Raw genomic sequence first — 22,089 nt, 5'->3', positions numbered from 1 at the left:
CTCTGAGTCCAAATGCCCGGTACCCACAGAAAAGAAGCAGGGTGTAGCTGTGTACCCCTGCAGCCCAGAGCTGTGAGGGCTGACAGGAGGATTACTGGGGTGTGCTAGCCTCATGTCCGTCTCTGGCCTCTGTGTGTGCACAGGCCTGCAGACCCACTCAGACATGTGCACAGGTGTGCACTCACACACAGAGAAAATGGTGGTGCTGGGAAGGAAATGTTGAAAACCAGGTATTAATTAAGGTGACAGAGCCACAGGGCAGTTTCCACCACTTTGGCCAGCCTGGGGCCAAGCTTCTTTAAATTCTGTATTTAAATTTAGTCTTCATTTTTTTCTTACTTAGCATATTGTTAAGCATGCAGAGATGTCATTTTTAGTGACTACGTGGCCGTCTGCCTTACCCCCTTGAACACTGACATTTTCCTGACTGCCGTGCTTGTGATGTACTTCTCTGGCATCCAAAAGGTTAGTCTTGAGAAACTAATTTATCAAGGAGTTAGGAGGCTGATCCTTCTTAAGCTGTGACTTCCTCGTCACTTGTAAAAGCAAGCGTCTTAGTAATTAAGATCAAATTTGTTCTTACGGCACAAGCTGAATGCCCTCTGGTTTTGTTAGGCAGATCCATGGATTTGATGATTCGCTGGTTTCTCAGGGTTGCAGAATTTAATTTTGTGTGCAGCTTCCTGCCCTTCCCTCCCTGCCTGGCCGTCCCAGAGTTGCAGCTGACAACAGGTCTAATTGGAGACTTCTATGCAGGGAACTAATCTAATAGATTGTTTCTATGATCAACACTGCGGTGTGGGAAGTCGGGTAGGTAAGTCCTAGTTGCCTGTGTCTACCCAGTATAACTGTTTGTAAGCTGTCCTCACGAAGGAACAAATCATTTTTATGGATGTGTATCATTTCAGTCAAATTAAGTCTGTTAATTTTATTTAAAGCGTCAGTGATCGTTTCATTGTGAATATCTAAAAAGAAGACAGATGGTAAAAAATAATTCCTGTCCTAACGGACAGATGAAGGAAAAGCTGAAGTGCTTGTCTTTGGTGATTAATCCTTGCCATAGCGATGCTCTTTTGTCTACATATTACAGTGGTCGTGAGGCCCGGTCACCTCGGAGAAGCAGGAAATGGTAGTGGCCAGAGCTTTGTAGTCTACCTCCCAATCAGAGGTTTGCAGAGAAGTTAGTACTTTTAAGAGAGTTGGTTAACTGCTTGGCATTCATGCTGCTGTGGGTATATCTTGCCAGGTTGGTTGTTGTAATAACCCATGAGGCCGATGATGACCTGACAAATTGCCTTGCTCTGTGTGATTCTTTTTTTTTCCAGTTCTGTCATAAATAGATATTTCTGATGATGATAATCATAGCTCCCCTTCCAGGAGAAGGGTCTTGCTATGTAGCTAGTGTTAGCCTAGAACTTATGGTAGTTCTCCCTTCCCAGCCTGAGTGTTGGGAGTATAGTTTGCTCAACCTGCTCTCTTACAGAACCCAGGACCACCAGCCCAGAGATGCCCCCCCCCATGGGCCGGGCCCTCCACCATCCATCATTAATTAAGAAAATGCCCTACAGGCTTGCCTACAGCCTGATCTTATAGCAGGTTGACATAAAGCCAGTCAGCACGTGGCATTGATTCTCAGAATAGGGGGAAAGACCTGGTTCTCGGAGGCTTTTGTATTTATATTGCCTTTCCTCTTACTAGACCATACCGGCTCAGCAAACCCCAGCATGCTGAAAACAGCAGCCATGATCATGTTCTGCAAAGGCCAGCCATCGGGGTCCCTGGGTTCCTCGTCTGCTTTGTGTGTTCTCAGTGGTTGTGGGGTTTTTAGACACAGCACTTGGCATGTATTTAGTTTCAGTCAGTTGCTCTGTCTGTCTGTCGAGTGTGCTGCCTCTGTGTGCACTGATTTTGTGGAACAGTGTGCTTACAGAGATCAGAGAACCGCTTTGGGGAGTGGCTCCCTTCTTGCTGTTTGTTGATGCAGGATCTCTTGTTTTGCCAGTGCATGCCCCAGGCTAGCTGACTGTAGAGCTGTCTCGTGATTCTCCCCTCTGCCTCCAGTAAAGCTCTTGTCATAAGAATGCTGGGGTCTCAGAGGTCTGCAACTGCATCTGGGTTTTGCATCTTCCTGGCATTTTTTTTTTTTTTAATGTGGATTCTGGGGAGGAAGTCAGGTTGACAGACTTGGCAGGGCAGGTGCTTTTATCCACCGAGACACCTCCCCTTCCCGACCTCCCAGTCTCTTTATGAAGTAGATCATTGCTGAAGACCCCACCAGTTCTGTAACTTCAAGGAAAAAATACCGACCGTGCAGCCTGATTGTATGTGATTAGTGTTGCTCTGTTTACTGAGTTCTGAAGGCATTCTCAGTCAAGACTGTAAGCTATGACGGGCTGTTTGTGAGTGACGGGGATTCGTCAGATGTCATGAGGATGGATTCATTGATGGAAGCAGGCTCCCTCCCTCCATTTATGCTGGAGTTTTGATTCTCTTATGCCCATGCTGGGAATCGAACCCAGGGCCTTGTGCATTGTAGGTAATTGTCTGTCATTGAGCCCCATCTCCAGTTCCATAGTCCTGACCAGCTATAAACCAGTTCGGGACAGCGTTCCTGAGCAGGAGGGAGGAGCTAAGGAGTAGGGCCTTGAAGACCTGCTGGGCACTGGCAAAGGCCAACAGGGAATGCTGACTGCAGGTGAGAGAGCAGAGGCTAGCCCACTGCCACCCTGCCTTCCGAAGGGGCCGGTGCCAGCTCCTTCACAGAGGTGCACATTTCATTTTCTCTCTGTGCCTCTTTCCAGTGATAGATGCCATAGTAAATGTAAAATATTGATTACGATAACTGAGTATGAATTTTTAAATCCCGCAATTAAAACGCGTTGTTGGAACGCCATTAATTTCAAGTTTAGGTGAGCGGAGGGAAGCAGAACTCTCCCGATTCTCCCTCTGCGGATGGGTTACCGCTTTTTTAGGAATTAAAGTAAATACAAACGGGTCATCTGTTCTTCAGCCAGCCTGAGTTTGTCGGCTAACGATGAGGTTATCCCCTCTCCCATCATGCCGACTCCCTTTTAGAAGTATATTTTATCAGTCACTGGCTTCCGGCAGAGTTCTTTCCCATGTGTTCGTTTACCCATTTATTCCAGGGACCTTCTCCAGATACTGTATCTGGATTTCCCAGAGTACAGACCCGTCATATGTATCTGTTGTTTAGAATTTAGCAGTTAGAGCAGCCCAGATAGACTGAACCAGATTTTATGTGTGTGGAATAGGGCTTTGGGGGTAAGAGTGACCACAGGGTCCACTGGGGGGCAGTTGCAGGAGGAGGGAGCTTGGAGGTGCCAGGTGCTGGAGCAAGAGGAGCAGGTGAACACAAATATGGCCGTTTGGAGACAGCATCAAGCAGATGGGTTGGTACGGAGCTGCAGAGGGAGACCCACTCCTCCCAAACAGTTCCAAGCTGTAGCATCCTGGAGTGGAGCTGACTGGAGGAGGAGCAAGGTCTGGGGGAGAGGAGGAAGGAAAGGTTGGGACCGTGAGCCCCCAGCAGAAGTGCATGTACACCGGGGATGGGTGCAAGAGATCCAGGTTGGCGATGCCCTCGCTGCTGGGCTGGCTTTTGCACATCTCCATGGGCGTGGTGAGAAGGGAGACTGACCCTGGAGAACTCCAGCACAGGAGTAGGGTGTGTGAGGGTCAGCCTGAGGGAGAGCGAGACTTCAGGGAGGGCCACAGAGCTGTGTTTCAGAGGGAAGGTGGGCGTCTTCCACTGAGTCCAGGTTTGCCAGGAAAGTTGGGGGGGGGGTTATCAAGGCGTCAGTGTTGCCGACAGCACTTTGAACAGTGTCAGGCTTCACAGCCAAATTGGAGCAAGTCGAAGGAAGGGCAGAAGGCGAGGAAAGGTGTTAAACGTAGACAGGGTTCTGTCGAAGGCGGTCCTGAGCAGAATGGTAGAACAGTGTGGGTCTGAGACAGGGTTGTGTAGTTTGTGAGGTGTAGGAAGCTTTAGTTTCTTGGTTTTTTTTTTTTTTTAATTACACATTTGTTGATTAAAATCATTCAGTGGAGCGAGAGAAACCAAGCAAAGGAAAAAGAGGTGAAGTGTTTCGGGACAGGGGCGGGGATGTCTTCCCAAGTAGACTGGTTATCGAGAGTAAGAAGGGAGCACCCAAGGCAGCCGGGCCAGGTGACAGTGGCCACCGAAGTTCCTGCAGGCGGAGGGTGCTAAGGCCTGGGAGGGCCTGCTGAAGGACTGCCCTGGGAATGTAGGGCAGACTCAGGAAGTGCGTGCAGCGCAGACGCCCGTTAGGTCAGCTCATCCCTCTTCCCCACCGAGGGATGGGATCAGCCGAGTCGCCTGGAGCAGGCCTCGTGGATCTGGAGTTAATGAGCCCCAGAGCTTGGATCCTGACTCTTGGTCCAGTGCACAGTGCACTCCCAGGTTGCCCTTTAAAAGCCCAGTACCCAAGAGGGAAGTTTGGAAGCCTTGGTTATGTGTCATTACGTGACAGCCTGTCAGAGGGTGACGGTGACGGCACTTTGTCCCTCCTGGTACCTTTTCAGTACCTTCTAGGCATTGCACGGGTGTTTCGTGTGAACAGTAGGAAGAGGGTTGGCCTGGCTTAGCCATGGGTGAAGTGCAGTCATTTCTAAGGCCTCCTCCTTCTGACCTGATTGTGTGCCCTTAGCACATAGGGAGGCAATGTAATTAGAGTTCTGGGGGCTTTATTATCAATAATGGAAACACCACAGTCAGAAACGTCTTTAGCCCTAAGCGCTACCATTGGGGCTAAGTGGCTCCCCTGGGTGCCCTGAGTTGTTACCAGCAGCTCTGTTGAGAGGCAGAAGAAGGGGGCAGAGGATGGAGTGAGAACAGAGCGGCAGAGAGGGAAAAAGGAACATGGATTCCTGTGGTCCGACTGAAGTGTACCACGCAGGGCCACCGATTACTCCTGTCCCCACGCCCCATACACACGGATGGCATAGGAAACATTAATCTTAGTTACCAGGTGGATCTTGTGCTCCACGCCCTTACTGGAGTCTCAGGGGCAGGGGAGGATCTTTCTCTCCATCTCCCTGGTTGGGAGGATAAAGCTTAGACATGGAAAGTCCGTCAGAGTCCTGAACTGACGAGGTGGTGGGTGATAGACAAAGTGGGCACCGTAGGGAGGAAAGGCAAAGCCAGCAGCAGCTTGGAGAACTGCGGTTGTTCCAAGAGTGGCTTCAGGGGCAGCAGCCAGTGTGGGCTTGGACCAGTAGTAGTTCATGGATATTACAGAAGCTTGTGCTCAGAGCCTGGGACCCCTTAGCTGCTTTTGAATGAGTAGCTTGTGCCTTCTTTTCTAAACCTGAACTCCTTTCTGTTGTCATTTCTAGCAGAGACCCATGGGTACAGGGTGGGAATAGAAAATTATAGACATTTTCCGGGCCTGTGGCTTGGTTTTAGCGCTGGCTGAAAGTGAGGCTGGGCATCAGAGTTCACGCATAGTCCGTTGGTTGACCAGGTGAGAAAGCACTGTGTTCAGGAAGCCCTGATGGCCGTGTCCTAGGAGTCATGCTCATGGGGACCTCTTAGGGTTGAAAGCATCAGCATCCTTTATCTAGAACATCCTAGCTAGTGCTAACCAAGCTTCATTAGCTTTAACCCCTTTTTCTTTGCAAGTCTTTTTCCTCCACGTTCCTCAGCCCACTGCACCTAGAAAGGCCGAATATTATTCTGAGAGGCTAGGGGGCTTCACCTTCCTGTAGTCAAACCCCAGGGTTGAGTAGTCTCGGTTCAAAGAGGCATTTATAATCCAGATACATTTTTTTATGCAGAGACAACATAACTTACAGATGCAGTTTCCCATCTGCCTGTGCAGAGGGCATGTAGCCCCGTGTTCTGTATTTTCTCCAGCACCACACGTATGTCGTCCTTTTCCTGAAGAACTCGTAGTATTTGCTCCACTCTCTGCTGGGTTCCGAGCTCGTGGGGACAGGACTCACTTACTCCTGAAGCCATGGATTCCAGTTCAGACCTGATTGGATTAGACAGCTTCTGTGGCCACAGTTTAATCGAAACATGCTGGGGGTAAAGTTGAGAGTTTTAGTTTCCTTGCTGAGCCTGGCGTGGTAGGTCACGCCTTTAATCCTAGCATGAGGAAGCTAGCAGGAAAAACCAAAGTTTCTCATCTGTTAAAGCCCAGTACCCAGGGATTACATCCCACAAACCGTGACTAAAGGGACTAAGATGCAGAAAGAAAAACGGCTGGGACAGAGGCTGCAAAGGGTGGAGGAGTGTGAGGTGGGACCCTAGCGAGGCCTGTTGGGTGGAATTGTCTCGTAGAGCTGACATAACTCGTAGCTCCCTATCTAATTCTTCATCTGTTCTTCAGACCCTTGGGAAACCCTACTAATTAATCAGCCTGCTTCTTCACAGTTAAAAAAACCTTCATAGGAGAAGCCAGGTGCAGGTGTGTGGAGGGTCCCTGCGAGTGTCACACCTGGCAAGTGTGGATGGCCCCTGCGAGTGTCACAGCTGGCAAGGAAATGACCCCCGCAAGGTAAAATGAATCCAGATTAGCAGGACTTAGCTGGAATCTGACACCAGGCCGTTCATTGCGAGGTAAGAAAAGTTTCCTGGTGTGATACAATCCCTGGTGCCAAGGAGGTGTGACCATATCAAAATAGATGTGACTTGGAAGATGGGTTCTCTAGTTTAATGGCCCAGAATCTAGTGTGGTCTCTGACAGAGACAGCATAGATCAGAAGGCATGTGACATCTTTCCCATTGGCTGAGAAACAGAGGCAACGCTAAAAATAAAGGTCCAGAGAGAGGGAGTCTGGGTAAACACTCTGCAGATAGCAAAGGTCACCAGGTCATGAACAACAGCCACTCTCAGCCCTGTGGGTGAACACAGGTACTCATTTCTTCTCTGAGGAGGCCACCCTGTGGTGATTGACATTCCTGGTGTCACTGATTTCAGAGTACCCTAGTAGTGGCGTTTTGGGGGAGCATGTTCTGGAAATGTTGGTTTCTGACTTGAGGATAACAATAAAAGAAGTGGACCTTTGGGGTCGGGCTGTGTCTTGGGAAGTGGCAGGTTCGGAGGAGAGGCTGTTGTTAATTATTGACTTGGGGGAGAAGGACGGTGGCAGTGACTTATGAGGCCTTGTCAGGGTCTCTTTCAATAATTAAGAAATAGGTAGTTGAAACTCCATTTTCGTTCTAGACACCGAAGCGGTTCCTCAGATGGATCTCCCAGAGGTGTGTGCCTACCCTCTAGGTGGACGCTTCCATCAGGCATTGGGACATTAATGAGAGTTGCGGCAGAGGTGACCGTGCTCCCGGAGATGTGCCCAGACTTAGGGACTCTGACACCCTGGTACCCCAGGAGCAAACTCACTTAGATTCTGATTTGGAGAATAATCACAGAAAGTGTTGTTATCATAACAGGTAGGACAGCTTGTTAGTAGTAAGTATAAATCAGCCTTAAATTGGGGTACCCCATTTCATGCTAGTTACTAATTGCAAGGTCAGATCTAAGGAAGGAGAAGCCTTTCCTGGATTAGAATCAGGCTATCTTCCCCACCCTCACCCCCAGTCCAGATTTTATGGGACTCAGAAGGTTCTCCTCATGGCTCAGCAGGGGACTAAGATCACCAGGGGTGACACCTGCTGCTGGGTTATATGTGCAACTCTTAGAATTTGTTTAGCATCATTTAAATGTGGTTTTTTTCTTTCTTTCTGTGTTGAGCAACGGTAATATTACCAGTGTCTAAAATAGATATTGTATGGGTCTTACATCGAATGAGATGGAAGTCGGATCTATAAAATGTGGAATCTCTTAAATCTAACAAGAATGGAGTACATCCTGTTAATTTGTCAAACTTCCTGAGAGCCGCCTACACGAGACAGTGAGGATTAATCAAGCCCCAGTGAGAGAGAATTTGAAAAATACAGTTTTCTAATTATACAGTCTTTACAGTGGGCCAAGGTTAATGCGGTTCTGAATTCTGACAGTTGGTAATAAAGAAAGAAAGACAAGACCAAAGTGTACGAATCGCCTTATAATCACCTGAAACAGGCATTGTGCTGACCGTGGTACCTCATGCACGTGAATCTGGTATTTTGAGCAGTTGTTATTCTCACGTGATGTGAGGGGTAATAAAAGGGTTTGCATCACTCTTGGTACTTATTGGACGTCCGCATTATTTGGGGGTGTCTTTTGTTTTTTTTGCTTAACCATAGACATGAATGTTTAGTTAATAGTGGGAAAAATCGCCTTATGAATAGTTTTTGTGCATCTTAAGCTCCTTGTTTTGTTCTTGTGTGGGTCTAAAACTCCCACGAGAAGCCGCCAGACAGAGCCAGTCATAGCTGGTTTTGAAGCACAGGCATGCTGCGGGTTTTGCTTCAAATTTTAGGTAACCCTGTACCTCCAAGCAAGCAAGCAAGCATATCCTGGCAATAATCCATTTACCTGATTGTGGGACTTGCTGGGTTTGGTAGTACGTGCCTTTAATCCCAGGACTCCGGCTGAGGAAGGGTTTGAGTTGAAGAACCGCCCAGGCTGTGTGGTGTGTGCCAGTCCAGCTGGGGCTCTATAGCAACCCAAAATACCAGAGACAGACAGACGAGACTAGGACTCAGATTAGGAGGAGGGGTGGGGAGAGGAAGAAGGGGGAGGGCCAGGGAGGGTAATAGAGGGAGTAAAGATGACCGAGGAATGTTCTGCGCATGTTTGAAAAGGGCACAGTGAAACCTATTATTCTGTATAATTAATATGCCCTAACCCCCCAAAAAAAATTGGATAGAAGAAAACCAGAGGTTATATCTGCATTACAATGAGACAGCTATTTTTAAAATTAGAGTAGCAGTTATTGAAATGATTTCTTCTCGAGAAGAAAGTTAACACGCGGAGCGTCTGACCTCTGCTGAATGCATGAGGACTGTGTACGTGTTTAGGGCAGAAATAACTCAAGTTAGAGGGAAACCATCACTCAGCACTGAGAGGGCGAGGGCTGCAGCCTTGTGCTTGGGCAGTCAGACTGGTAGGAAAGAGCTGAAAGGAGAGGTACTCTATACTTTAGAATTCGCTTTTAGCATATACTAGTTCTCTAATCTCTGTCTCTCTCCCTCCCCCTCCCTCTGTCTCTTTCTGTGTGTGTATGCTCACAGACGTGGGTTATGGCTCGAGTGAAGGTCAGAGGATAGCCTCAGGTATTCACAGATATGAATGTACCTTACACCTCAGCTGCCATAGGCCAGTCCAGCTGGCCAGAGGGCTTCTAGAAATGTACTTGTCTCCTCTGCCACTGTCCCTGAGGTGACAGGAAGGCACCACTGTGTCCAGCTTTTCTGTAGGTCCGGGGGATCTGAACTCACACCCTCACTTCATCAGGCTGAACTGTCTCCCTCCCAGCCTGTGTTTATTAAGTGCGAAGTACACTTTCCCAGAGCCGTTATTAGACATGCAAACAGAACACTAACCTTACCGGAAGCTCATAGGCCTTCTAATGGCGACCTGTGCCTTCAGCACCAGTGCTGACCCGCTGAAGGTCCCTTCTCCATTCTGTCTGCTCTAGGGAAGACATCAGAGATTTGAGGAGAGATCTCCAAGGCCAGAACAAGATAGGCCCAGGCTGTGCATGTGCTTCTGAGCAAGCTTTATGGCTTGAAGCAGCTTTGGGGGTTACCTGCTTGCGATGTGTGTCGATAGTTAAGAAATAAACCCCAAGCATTCCACTCTGGTGTACAGAAAGATTGGATGCATGATTATCACGTTGGTCAGTTGTCCCTCCTTAAGCATAGTGCCTTAGTGAGGGTTTGATTGCTGTGAAGAGACACCATGACCCTGGCAATTCTTATAAAAGGAAACATCTAATTGAGGCTGGCTTACAGGTCAGAGGTTTAGTCCATTCACGTGATAGAAAGCATCAGAGGCACACAGGCAGACATGTGCTTGCAGAGGTTGCTGAGATTTCTACATCCAGGTCATCAGGCATGTAGCAGTGAAAATTTAAAAAATAAGGTTCTGTTGCTGTTGGTCCAGAGTCTCACTCCGAGGGAGCTCTCACTCTTTCTCTTCTTGACTTACCGAAACTCTTCCCTACCTACTCTCTACCATCCAATCATGTACCACGTTGACATCAACCTACAGGCAACAGGAAGGGACTGGGTAACATTGGGCCTGGCTTGAGCTTCAAACCTCAAAGCTCACCCCTGGTGACACACTTCCTCGCACAGAGCTACACCTACTCTAACAAAGCCACATCTCTTAATAATGTAGTCCCTAGGAGCTTATGGGGGTCATTTTCATTCAAACCATCACTGACAGTGTGGGGCTTCAGGCCTGAGGCCCAAGTGAGTGGTTCTCCACCGTGAAGGAGTGTCAGTGACACAGAGCCTGTGGACAACTGCCTCCTTCGCCGCCTTACAGTCAGGCCTGAGGCTGGGAAGGCGCAAAGGCAGATGTGAGACTCTGAACAGAGGGTGGGAGCTTCAAGATGAGACTGAGATGCCGAGGTCCAGGGTTGGGGAGTCTGTGGGGAGCGGTGTGTTGTGGTTTCTGAAGTTAAAGGGTACAGGGTCTGGAGTCAGGTCTTCCAGCCTCTCTTCAGATCACGGGGTCTCTTTTGTCACGTGACTGTGAGTTGCCAAGGATTGACTGACAGCCGCTCATGTTACCCAACAGGCCTCATTCTTTCCATCCACAGGGTTGTATTGCTCATCCTGTGACTTGATAAGGTAGAGGATGACTATTTAGAATTCCCGTGCCGTTTCCTGCCATGTCAGATGTTAGTTACCCAAGACGACGTTTCTTAGGGTGGTTCTCACTAATGAGCCTCAACTTCTAAAGATCAACTTTGTTCCAAACTAGACAAAGGTAGTTATAGTCTCAGTGACGGTTTTTACAGAGGAGGACACCGTAATGCTCTATAGTAACAGATTGGAGTCTTCACAGTTCCAAATGTTAGCTCTGGCCCTATCACAGAATACTTCGTAATTGGGAGAGCCCAGTTTTGATATCTGAGTGAAGAGATTTTTTCTTGATATCTGAATGGAAGAGGAAAACTTTTGCAATTTCCCAATGTCACCATCAATAACTGGGATCTGCATTTTCTCCTTTATTTATTCAATAAATACTTAACACCATTATGTTGTTGGCATGGCATTAGACTCTGGGGGAAGCTACAAAGAACTTAGAGGGTTAGGCTCTGCCCCCAAGGGGGACATAAAGGAAACAATTACATCTAATTGTTTTTAACGCTGAACAGTGTTAACGCTAGCATCTTGTCATCTTGGTCACCGGTGGAGAAGGGGCTGTGGCCATGTGACCACTCCAACCCTTTCTGAGCTTTCCTTGCTTCTTGCCTTCCCCTGGCTTTCCATCTGGCAGTGAGACTTGGGGGACAGAACTTAAGCCTGTCTGGCCAGCTGTTGCTCTCTGATGGTCTTCGATTTAGTGACTCCCAGATTGTTTCTTCAGCTCCAGTATTGCCAGAGACTGTTCCTTCTCACCCACGGCTGAGAAAGCTGAATCCCTGGGATTAATTCCTAGTTTGAAGATGTAACTATGCACAGACATTTCCTGAGAGAGCTCTTGCCAATATCTTCCTGCTAAAACACTGACTGGCTACAGTGTGGGTAGTCTGTATCCCATGCCACACCCAACCCTGAACAGATTCTCCGTAAATGCATTGCAGTATGAGCAAGTAGTGGTTGGAATGTGCATGGTACCTTCAGCCAACCATCGTTGAGTGTGGCTGGTGATGGGGGTAGAGCATATTCTTGACATGACCCATACTTGTTTTCTAGGAGTTACATGGTTTGGGCCATGGTCAGAGACTCGATTCACTCTCCAGTTGCTGTGTTAAGTAAGCATTTGTTGCCTAGTATATGTTGGAGAATCTCAAGAATCCCATAAAGCAGAGCTTTCCAGTTTGTTTGCACACTTGAATCATCCTAGGAGTCTTGTTGAGTTAAATATTTAATACGTCTCTCCCACCTCAATGGTTTGTGTTCCCGAATGAAAGACACACTTACTGGGTTGGCCTGGGTGTGTCCTAGCCTTAAGCCCCAGACCCCAGAATTATGTGTGTCAAACTAACACGAACTTCTAGCCTAGTTCCGAACCTTTGCAGCTTGGGGAGGAAACACGTGACTGGTGAGAAACCCATTCTCCCTGCCTCTTAAAGGGAAGACTTGTGTATTCTATTCAGGAATCTCCGGTTAATTTTTAAAAGCGAGTTCTTGCCAGACACGTGGGCGCCATCTGTAGAATTGAATAGATATAAATCCCAGTAGCAGTTTTGCTGCCTTCCTGCCTCAATGGTTTGCGTCCCAGAATGAAAACACACACATAGCCTTTATATTTTGATATGCCTAAAATGGTGCAATAGTTGGGCGACTTCCCAACCTCCACGAGGTTTATCCACTCCTGCCGATAATTGAGTTATTACTTACGGAACTCTTTATCTTGGCTGCCCTAGACCTAGCTGGGCAGCCCTCGTGAGCCGCGCTCTCCTGGGTCCTTCACATGGTGGCTATGTCTTCCTGTCCACTGTCTCAGGCATGGAATCTCTCCCGCCGCGGTAGATCTCCCGGTCCCAGATCTCCCGGTCCCAATCCCAGGAAATGCCAAAAACCTGCCTCTGTCTATCCTCCCCACCTATTGGCTGTTGGCATTTTTATTTACTCCTCAGAACCAACTGGGGGCAGGCTCCCAGAAGCTGCATGCAGAGGCTACAGGCAGTGTTGGGGGAGACCCAGGTTAACATCAGAATAAGTAGCATTAGACCAAATCCACTACAGATTCTCTTAAAGATCCCCAGTGGAGGCTCCTCCGGGGTCCTCGTTCTAAGGAGTGTGCAAGGGAGCTGCAGATAGCACACCTAAACTTTCAGCAGGGATGCATGGTGGCCATGTGGAAGCCTGCGGGGCAGGCTGAGGGCTTCAGAACTATTTCTGTCCCGGAGTGTTCTTTATTTCACCCCTGTGGCTACGGAGCAGCAGCAGCTGGCTAAGGGGACCAGGAACTGGGTCAGCTTTGGTGGGTGTGGGAGAGGAAGGAGGCTCTTCCTCTGACCTTGAACTCCAGCAAGGATGCCTATGTGATGCTCTGGAATCCCCAGCGGGATGGATTTCTGTTTAGAGAACTTGACTGTTACCATTAAGTGTTTTTGAAACAGAAGTAGTCGGTTATCCACGGACTGCTTTTCTTTCACTTGTGGGCTGAGCTGGAGGGGAAGCGGATCCCTCAGGGTAGAACCTCACACTTTTTGTTTTTATGCCCGGTGCCCTCGTGACAGCCGTGCCGAATATCCCTGTGCAGATCACCTCACAAATGAGCCATTTTATGTGGGCAATTTAATACCCCAGGGTCTTGTGGAGCAGTGAGGTATTGCACCGCTTAGGGTGGGTGAAGGTGCTTGACCTCAGCCCTTCCTGGCTGCTGTGGGTGCTAACAAACCAAGGCCAGCTGCGGGAACGGCTTCCCTTCCCTGGCGGTCATTCCCAGACGGATGTGGTCCTTATGTTTGGTAGTTGCTGTTTCTGATCGATTTATTTTTATTGAGTCTCTCCTGTGCCGTTTCCAGAGTGGTGACGGATATACCTAGTAAGCCTCTCGTGAACTCCAGCCCAAGCCCTTGTCTTTCACAGTGTGCCATGCTGAACTAAACGCCATCATGAACAAGAACTCGGCGGACGTGAAGGGCTGCAGCATGTATGTTGCCTTGTTCCCGTGTAATGAGTGTGCTAAGCTCATTATCCAGGCAGGTAGGAACCAGGCCTTCCCGTTTGTCACATCCGCATCGGGGCCTGCTCCTCCGCAGCTCCGTGCAGGTGTGCCTGATCCTACGTGGTTATTGTTTAGATCTAAATTAATTGCACTATCAACTTCGCAGGATATTTCTTGTGTTTTGCTTTCGGATGGTGCCAGGTATTCTAAGACTAATTGCATCCTCTGTGATTCTTAGCATGTTTTTAATTTAGTTTGCAACTTCTTAAACTTGCAAGCTGCCAAAAAACAACACAGGCATTGAATGTAATTACTGTCAATTTACTGTTCTCTGACATATTGTGCATAGATTAGGGGGGAGGGAGGGGAATGAACTTCTGTCAGAAACAAGGTCAGCTGGGAGTCTGTATATCAAATTTTAATTTGTATCTAATACACGGTAGATATGAGAGGATCTAAGCATATCTTTGCATATAAATATCATGAGGCTCAGACGTGGTTCTGAGCTTTTCTTTTTGTCACCTCTGCCATAACCTGCCATGCTGTAGTCTGTCTATTGCACCTGAGTTTGAACTGTCACATCTGAGAATGAGCTATGCTTTATCTCCAGAAAGCTCCTGGTTTGAGATTTAAAGATAGGTGTGTTTAGCCAGATGTAAGGGTTAAAGGGACTGTTTATCATGAGCCCCCGGGTGTCGGATCAGAAGTCTAGTGAGTCACAGCCACTGTTAAGGACACGGTGGGTGTCCATGCAGCTGCTGCCTTTAGCCTGTCCCTTGGGGTGCTTCCTTCGCTGGTTACAGATGAGGTTGGCAGTGGGTGCAGACACCATGCAGTGTGTCAGCCGTGTGGTCAGCTGGCTTATCCCCACTGAAGGGAGTACAGAGCAGCCCGTGGATGGCCCTCGGGACTCCTGGCTCTCTAGGTCATGCTACCTGTGGAGATCATGAAGCAGATCTGCCCTGGGCACAGAGTGATGGCGGAACCTTTCCCGTAGTCGAGTACTGCTGATGTCTGGGTTAGCCAGCACCCTCCGCTCTCTACGGTAGCCTCTTGAGTTAAATAGTTGCTTTGCAAATAATAATACTTCTTCCCTGAAGTAAAGAAAACTTGTTAATTGGAACAAGGCTTGACTGCTTGACATGCTTTCCCTTTGCGTTTGTTTTTTTTACATTCCTAAAGACTGGAAGGCAGCTTAAATACAGTCCCTCTGCTGTCTTGGGAAACCACAGATGAGTGTTGTAGTAACTGGACATTGTCTGCAGGCTCACTGGGAAAGGGTAATTAATCACCGGCACAGACCTTTGTCTCTCTGCCTGTCTTCTGCGGTTTCTGCCTGTGCTAATCTCCCATGGTTACCTTTTCAGGTATAAAAGAGGTTATTTTCATGTCGGATAAATACCATGACTCTGAGGAGGCAACGGCCGCTCGGCTCCTGTTTAAACTGGCTGGGGTTACGTTCAGGTAGGTCAGGGGAACTGGTGTAGAAACGCATGTGGCCTAGCCCGAAGTTTAGCATCTCCCGTGAGGTTTGCCCTCCACACGTGGCACTGTCTTTGGAAATGTGACGGCACAAGCTCGTAAAGATTATTTTAGGTGCGGAGTAACGCCAGAAGTATCTGGAGACGGCCCATTTAATGATTATATTTTAATATTAGTGACTTTCCGAGGCTCAGACTAAATTATGCAAGTAGCAAGAAATTTAAAAATTTACAACTTTTGGGCTGGTACTGCTGAGCCTTTATGAATTTTGAATGTGAGAAGGCTGTAGTGGGGATAGTTTAGGATGAAAGCAGCCCAACAGGGTGAAACGCCAGGAACTCTTTTCTGAGCAACATTTTGAATTAAGAGCAGAAGCCCTTCCGATTTCTGTGATTATCTTTGCAGAGTGGAGATTATGTTTTACCTGTCAGCGCTGCCATCTTTTAGGAGTGGCCAGAAATGGTTGTTAGAATGGGAAGCTTTGCAAATTGTCACTGTTTCTGGCCAGCGGTGGTGAGACTTGTACAGTGGGCAACTTACCCCATTCCTTGTGCTCTGAGAGATGGGGTATTTTGGATTTTTGTTTTCTGAGGGAGGGTGTCTGAATGAACAGGCTTTTCCTGAGCTTGCTGTATAGCCTCCTGCCTCAGTCTCCCACCACGCTCAGCTAGAAACAGGAGTTTTTCGTGATGCATGTCTTGAATTATTGCTCCCTGTGTGCCCAAGTTTGCTCTCAGTTGCTTTGATAAAACACTGACTGGAACCAACTCAGGGAGGGAAGGTTTTCTTTGACTTTCGGAGTACAGTCTCACATGGTAGAAGCCAGGGCAGGAAGTCAAGGCAAAACCAGCAGGCAGGAACTGAAGCGGAGACCACGGAGGAGGCTGCTGACATGTTCTTTAATCTCCTTGTTTTAAAAAGTCCCCAAGTGTCTTCAGTTATTGTAGGCATGCAGAATATAGAAATTTAGAGGGCTCATTATTTGCATTTGTAGAACTTGATTTTAGAAAATCAGATGCAAAAGAAAATCCACTGTGTTTGTTTTAGAGCAACTCAAGTTGGCTGCAGGAGTTTCCTAGAAAACAAGATAAATACGTCAGGGAAACTGTAATCGGGTATCACGTTGCGCTGCTAACTTGTTAGAAATCCTTTGACTCCGGGATAATTCATGAACTCCGAGAGTTGAAGCATGCACAAGCCAAGCCACCCCATGCCTCGTGCTTGTTTCAGTCTCTTCCGCTCCGTGTCCTGCTCGGTGTGGCGCACTATAATTGGCTCCTGTAGAGATAAAATAGCAACAGAATCTCAGGGCGTTTTGTTTTGTTTTGTTTTTCCCTAACTGGAAATACAGTTTAAACCGAAATAAACAGATTGCTCTGTGTACTCATTGGATAATTCAGTTCCTTTACATATTTTGTTTTTCACCTTTAGAAAATTCACACCGAAGTACAACAAGATTGTCATTGACTTTGATTCGATTAATAGCCGGCCGAGTCAGAAGCCTCAGTGAGTTTCGTCTCGTTAAAGCCCAGAAGATGACACCCACCCACACACAAGGGGTTCCCCAAGACTCTCATCTTGAAGTTGAACATACCTTTTTAATAGCACAACACACACAGACATCTAAAGAATATAAAACTTTGAATCTTCTCTGCCGTCACATGGATCTCCATTGGTGTCAGCTGTTAATTTAGTTTGATTTGGAAACTTAAGGGACTGCCCTCAAGAGCTCGAGTGAAGGTCTCTCCAGTTCCGCAGAGCCTGTCTGCCTGCGATGAGGGTGGCTGTCCCGGAGATTGTCAACTCTGTCATCCACCGAATCTCGACAGCCGCCCTTGCTGCTACATATCCTGGAAGGACATACAGATAATTGCTTCTCGTTCTTAGCAGGGACGAGCAGGTACAGCGATGTGAACATCTGGCCCAAATGAGGCACCCTGTCACACCCTTGGAAAAGCAAACCGGACCAAATGAAGCCAGTGTGAGCACCCCTGCCGCAGAGTTGAGGGGACCTCTCACCTGTTCACGTGAGGTTGAGGAGGGCCCGAGTCCTGGCAGGTGATCAATCCAGTGTCCTCTCGGTTCCCACTTTTCTGCCTCACACAGAACGGTAGCACACTATCCTTCTGGAGGGTAGGGGACCCCTGCGGTTCCAGCTTCTTATCCTTGGTTTGTTGGTCACGTAGCACTGTTAAATTTATCCGAGGGATAAGCGGTTCCTAGAGGAGATAGAGTATCACTCCCCCTAGACCAGGCGCTGTGCCATGACAGCTGGCGCTGTATGGATGGGTGATGTGGGATGTCCCCTATCCTGTTTCTCCTGCTGTGTGGACACATGTCACTCCTGTTCCCCATGCCAGCATGGTTCATTTCCAACCAGAGTACATTAATTCCTGTCCTATAAGAGAATTGTAGATGGAGGTGGTCCATGCCAGCCCCACTGGGTGAGCCTCACTTGTGCCTTCAGCCACTCAGACTGCACCCTCCTGATGCCCGTCTGTGATGGGCGTGCTCACTGCAGGCTCTGTTTTAATTTCATTTAACTTCTAGTAAACATGCTTAGTGTCTTTGATAAAATAGCTTCTTTTTCCTAGAGAGTGTTCCCCTTTTTAGGGTGCTTTTTTTTTTTTTTTTTTTTAACCATGGGTTTTTATTTCATCATTTTTTTTTTTTACACTCTATATTCAGGAGCATTTTTTGTAATTTGGATCTTTGCCAATATTATTAAAATTTTATTAAAATCTACCAGCACCAAAACATGTTCACTTTTATGTTATTATATATGCTTACCTCTGCATGTGTAGTTTCTGTATTGTCTGCAAAGCACATTACACGGGTTTGTGCTCAGAGAATACCCAAAGTGTTAATACACCAGGTGTTCTCTCCTGGACTGGGGGTGGGTGGTGGTGGTTACATTGTAGTCTCCTAAAATTGCGGTTTCGGAACAGCACATGTAGAGGTCAGAGAACAACTTCCCAGCTGTGAGTTCTCTCTGTCCATCCTGCCTTGAAGCAGGCGTTTCCCTTCAGACTCAGTGTATGCTATTGGATCTGGCTTTGGGGGGAGTGTTGGGAATTGAACTCCGGCTTCAGCAGCAAGTGTTTGTACGGAGGCGTCTCCCTGCCCTGTGATGCTCCTTTGAGGCTAGATTTCAGTCATGGGAAAATCATGTTGCCGCCCGGATGCCATGCCTGTTTTTAGTTTGCCCATAGGATTGGTAAATCTCTCTGGTTAGCCTTTCAGACATTTTCTTTTTCTTTTCCTCCTCGATGTATTTCTCTTCTCTAAACAGCTTGCTCCAAAACATGACAAAAGCAACATAGAAGAAAGAAATGGGAAAAGAGACAAAGATTGTAATTGTTGCCACATGCTGGAAGTTAGTTGCAAACCCTGTTAGCACAGGATAATCTTCCTGTCAAGTTTGCAGATTGGTCTAGGGCTGGGAAATCATCAGTGCATTTACTTAATTTGGATACTGTGTTACATTTTGCCTCAGCCTGTTTGGTTGAGTAGTAGTAAAAGACCACATTGTTTGCCCTCTTGGAGAGAAAACAGTGACAGGCCATGCATGGCCCGGTTGTTTGTGAGGTGCAGATACCGGATGTGGGGGGCATAAGCGTCCATCTCTGAACCCGTGCTGAGCCCAGATTCCTGGTGACTGGATTGTAGGTAATTATGTCGTTGTTTCTGCCTTCGCTCCAAGAGGAGTGGAATTGTCCTGTCCAGAGGACTCTGCAGATGTCAGGGTTCCAGCTAATAGAGGGCTTCTTTGAACCGTTGCCTTTAGGAACAGCATCCCAGAAGGAGGGTGTTCTGAGCACTGTCTCTGCCTCACAGGCATTTCTGGATAATTGTGGTGAAGGGAAACTGATCTGAGATCCGCCGTGGCTGCCTGTCATGGCTAATAAACGACAACGGGGAAACCACCTCTCACTGAAGTGCTGGCAGAACCACATTAAAAGGCAAAAGGTAGATCGAAATGATAGGAGTTGTTTGCCTGACATTTTATACACCCCCCCCCCCCCTTTCTGCACATGTCCTTAGAGACCTGGCAATGAAAACGATCTAACTTACTACCCCACATTTTCTAATTGCACACAAAGCAACATAAGGCAAGCAAAAGCACAGAAAAACCTCAATAATACCTCCTGAAGTTCTTATGTGCCAGGGATAACTGTCTCCCAATGTCTGTATCTACCAGAGGATTAAAAACATTTAGGATGAAGCCGAATGCAAGGCAGATCTATAATCCCAGTACTTGGGATGTGGAGGCAGCAATGTGACAAGCTCTGGTCCACCCTAAGCTAGATAGGGAGACTTAAAAGCTTTCTGGTGTCACATGCACGCTTTAAGCCCCGACCTTGGGAGGAAGTAGGGATAGGCACATCTCTGTTTTCAGAGTGCGTTCCAATACAGACAAGGGCTACACAGAAACCCTGTCTAAGGGGAGTGGAGTTGGCGGTGGGGGAATGATAAATCCTTACAGAAGTGTCCAAGGGATTCAGGGAAAAAAAGATTTTCTTGCCTTCAGTACTAGACAGGTCTTATTTGTAGTTGATGCTTTTAAAAACAAGGCCGCTCTAAGAATGGTAGCTCTCTAGTGGGACAGCCTGCTTCAGGCTCCGTGGAAGAAGTCAGTGATGAGTGCTGAGCAAATTCACACGGCATCGGCAACTGCGGTGATAAGCTGTGTGGGTGACGAGCTGCAGAGGTACGGACAAAAATATCCCCAGGCCTAAGACTTTGGGGCCTGCTGACATTTACGGGAAAAGATATCACATTGGAAGGTCAAAGACTTAAAAAGTTCTTGCCTTTCATTAAGTTAAGTATTTCCATAGAAAATTGGGAAGGAGGTGATCAAGTGAAAAAGACATTTATCTGCTCATGACTAAGGGAGTCTTAGGGTTTCATTGCTGTGAAGAAACACCATGACCATGGCAACTCTTATAAAGGAAAACATTTCATTGTGGCTGGCTTACAGTTTGGAGGTCTAGTTCATTATCATGGTAGACATGGTGCTGAAGGAAGAGCTGAGAGTTCTACATCTTCATCCAAAGGCAGCAGGAGACTGGCACATGGGGTATAGCTTGAACATAGGAGACCTCTAGGCCTACCCCCACAGTGACACACGTTCTCCATCAAGGCTACACCTCCTAATAGTGCCACTTGTTATGGGCCAAGTATTCAAACACATGAGTCTATGGGGCAGCTGCTATTCAGACCCCAATAAGGAGGAAATTATGCCCAAGGAGCTCCGGCCCTGGAGCCTTACTTTTTTGCTCATCGGCTGCCAAATCTCCACTCTTGAGCACTGTGTTCCATTTTAATCCAAATCCACATCTTGCTGTCCTTCCTTCTTGCAAAACAACCACAACAAAACCCCTCTGGAATATGAGTAACACAGAGCTTGTCAGCTCCACCATCTTTGAACTCGGTGGTGCCGACCTCTGTTCTCTTATGTAGCCAGTGTTTGTCCACTCCCAGAGTAAAATGAATGGTTTCCAAGCTGCAACTCCAACCCCTCTAACCCCTCCCAGGTCCCTGGTAACGACCACTATAATTTCCACATGAATTGACGACTCCAGATGCCACTTATTATGTCGATGGGATCCCAGAAGTTTCTCATGATGGGCTGTTTTACCTAGCGCAGTACCTTCAGGATCATTTGTGTTGTAGCCTGCGTTAGAGTGCTCTCTCTCTCCACCAGGCTGAAGAGCATCCTGTTGCAAACATGACGCACTGTTTCTGGATTCACCCACCAAAATAGACAACTGGGTTGTTGCTTTTTTGGCTGCTGTTCTCTTGTGTTCTTTTTTACCTGTACGATTTACCTTAGCCCTGAGCACCCTGTGTACATCTTTCCTCCCTCCCTCTCCGTCTTTCCCTATCCTTCATTTCCCCCACCTCCATAATCTTTACTAAAGACTGTCTTCAAGCCTGCAGTTTCCCCTTACGTTTTGAGACAGGGTTTCCTGTGGAAATTGCTCTGTACCTCAGGCTGGCCTCCAACTCTATAAACCCTGCAGCCACAGAGTCCCAATTACTAGGATTATAGAGAGGAACCACCACACCTGGCTCTTTGCATCTGTGTGTGTTGTGTGGGGCATACATGCATGAGCACATGTATGAAGTCATGGCTACCTATGCATGTGCGTGAGAGCTGAAAGCCATGTTAGATGTCTTCCTTTACCATTCTGTACCTTATTCTTCCTGTGAGGGGCTCTTGCCGAACCAGGAGCTCAGCCATTGGCTGGCCAGTGAGCCTCCTAGATCCCCTTGCCCCCCAGTCCCCGCCCCCCCATCCCCGTCCCTGCCAGGGGCTAAGGCGTGTTTCACCACACCTAGATTTCTAGAGTAGGTTGTAGACTCATGCTCACACAGTGAGTATTTTCTTCACTAGCCATTTCCTTCACTGGCTCTTAAACCAGCATCCCAGTGCCGGTCCTTTGAGCGTCCATATAGTTCTGTACAGCTTTCAGGACTGGCCCCGGATCCTGCCTTCTCTACACGTTCCCCAAACCTCCTGTCCCAGCTGAGTCTTTTCTCTTTGAAACCCTGCCACAGAGAGCGCCACCAGCAGTCTTCCTGGCAAAGGACCCTGCTTTGGTTTATGCCATCTCTTTCACGGTCTAGAAATGCTATTGAAACATTTCATTTCCTGTCTCTTCCTGCTCTAAGTGCAAAAAAAGGCCACAAGAGGTATCACCACATCCAGCTGCCTCTCCTTACCACATAGTGTGCAGTTTAATCAATGGTTTTAAATATATCTACTTAAAAGTTACGGACCCAATCACACTTCCATTCAGGGAAGCAGGTATTTGGGAGCCAACCTCCTGATTTATTATTATTATTATTATTATTATTATTATTATTATTATTATCA

General features: G+C 47.6%; 1 protein-coding gene across 1 annotated transcript in view; it reads left to right on the top strand.

The window, feature by feature from the left end:
• DCTD (dCMP deaminase) overlaps positions 1-17,032 on the top strand; it is a 28,372-nt gene extending 11,340 nt beyond the window's left edge. The window contains exons 4-6 of the mRNA XM_080929034.1: positions 13,646-13,762; positions 15,092-15,188; positions 16,638-17,032. Of these exons, the coding sequence (XP_080785160.1) occupies positions 13,646-13,762; positions 15,092-15,188; positions 16,638-16,716 (293 nt within the window). The 3' untranslated portion in view covers positions 16,717-17,032. The remainder of the gene's footprint in view (positions 1-13,645; positions 13,763-15,091; positions 15,189-16,637) is intronic.
• Positions 17,033-22,089: the final 5,057 nt, after the last annotated feature.

Source organism: Micromys minutus, assembly GCF_963924665.1.
Source record: "Micromys minutus genome assembly, chromosome: 14".
Lineage (NCBI taxonomy): Eukaryota > Metazoa > Chordata > Mammalia > Rodentia > Muridae > Micromys > Micromys minutus.
The sequence above is the reverse complement of the archived record's forward strand: the minus strand, read 5'-3'. Positions and strand labels throughout refer to the sequence as shown.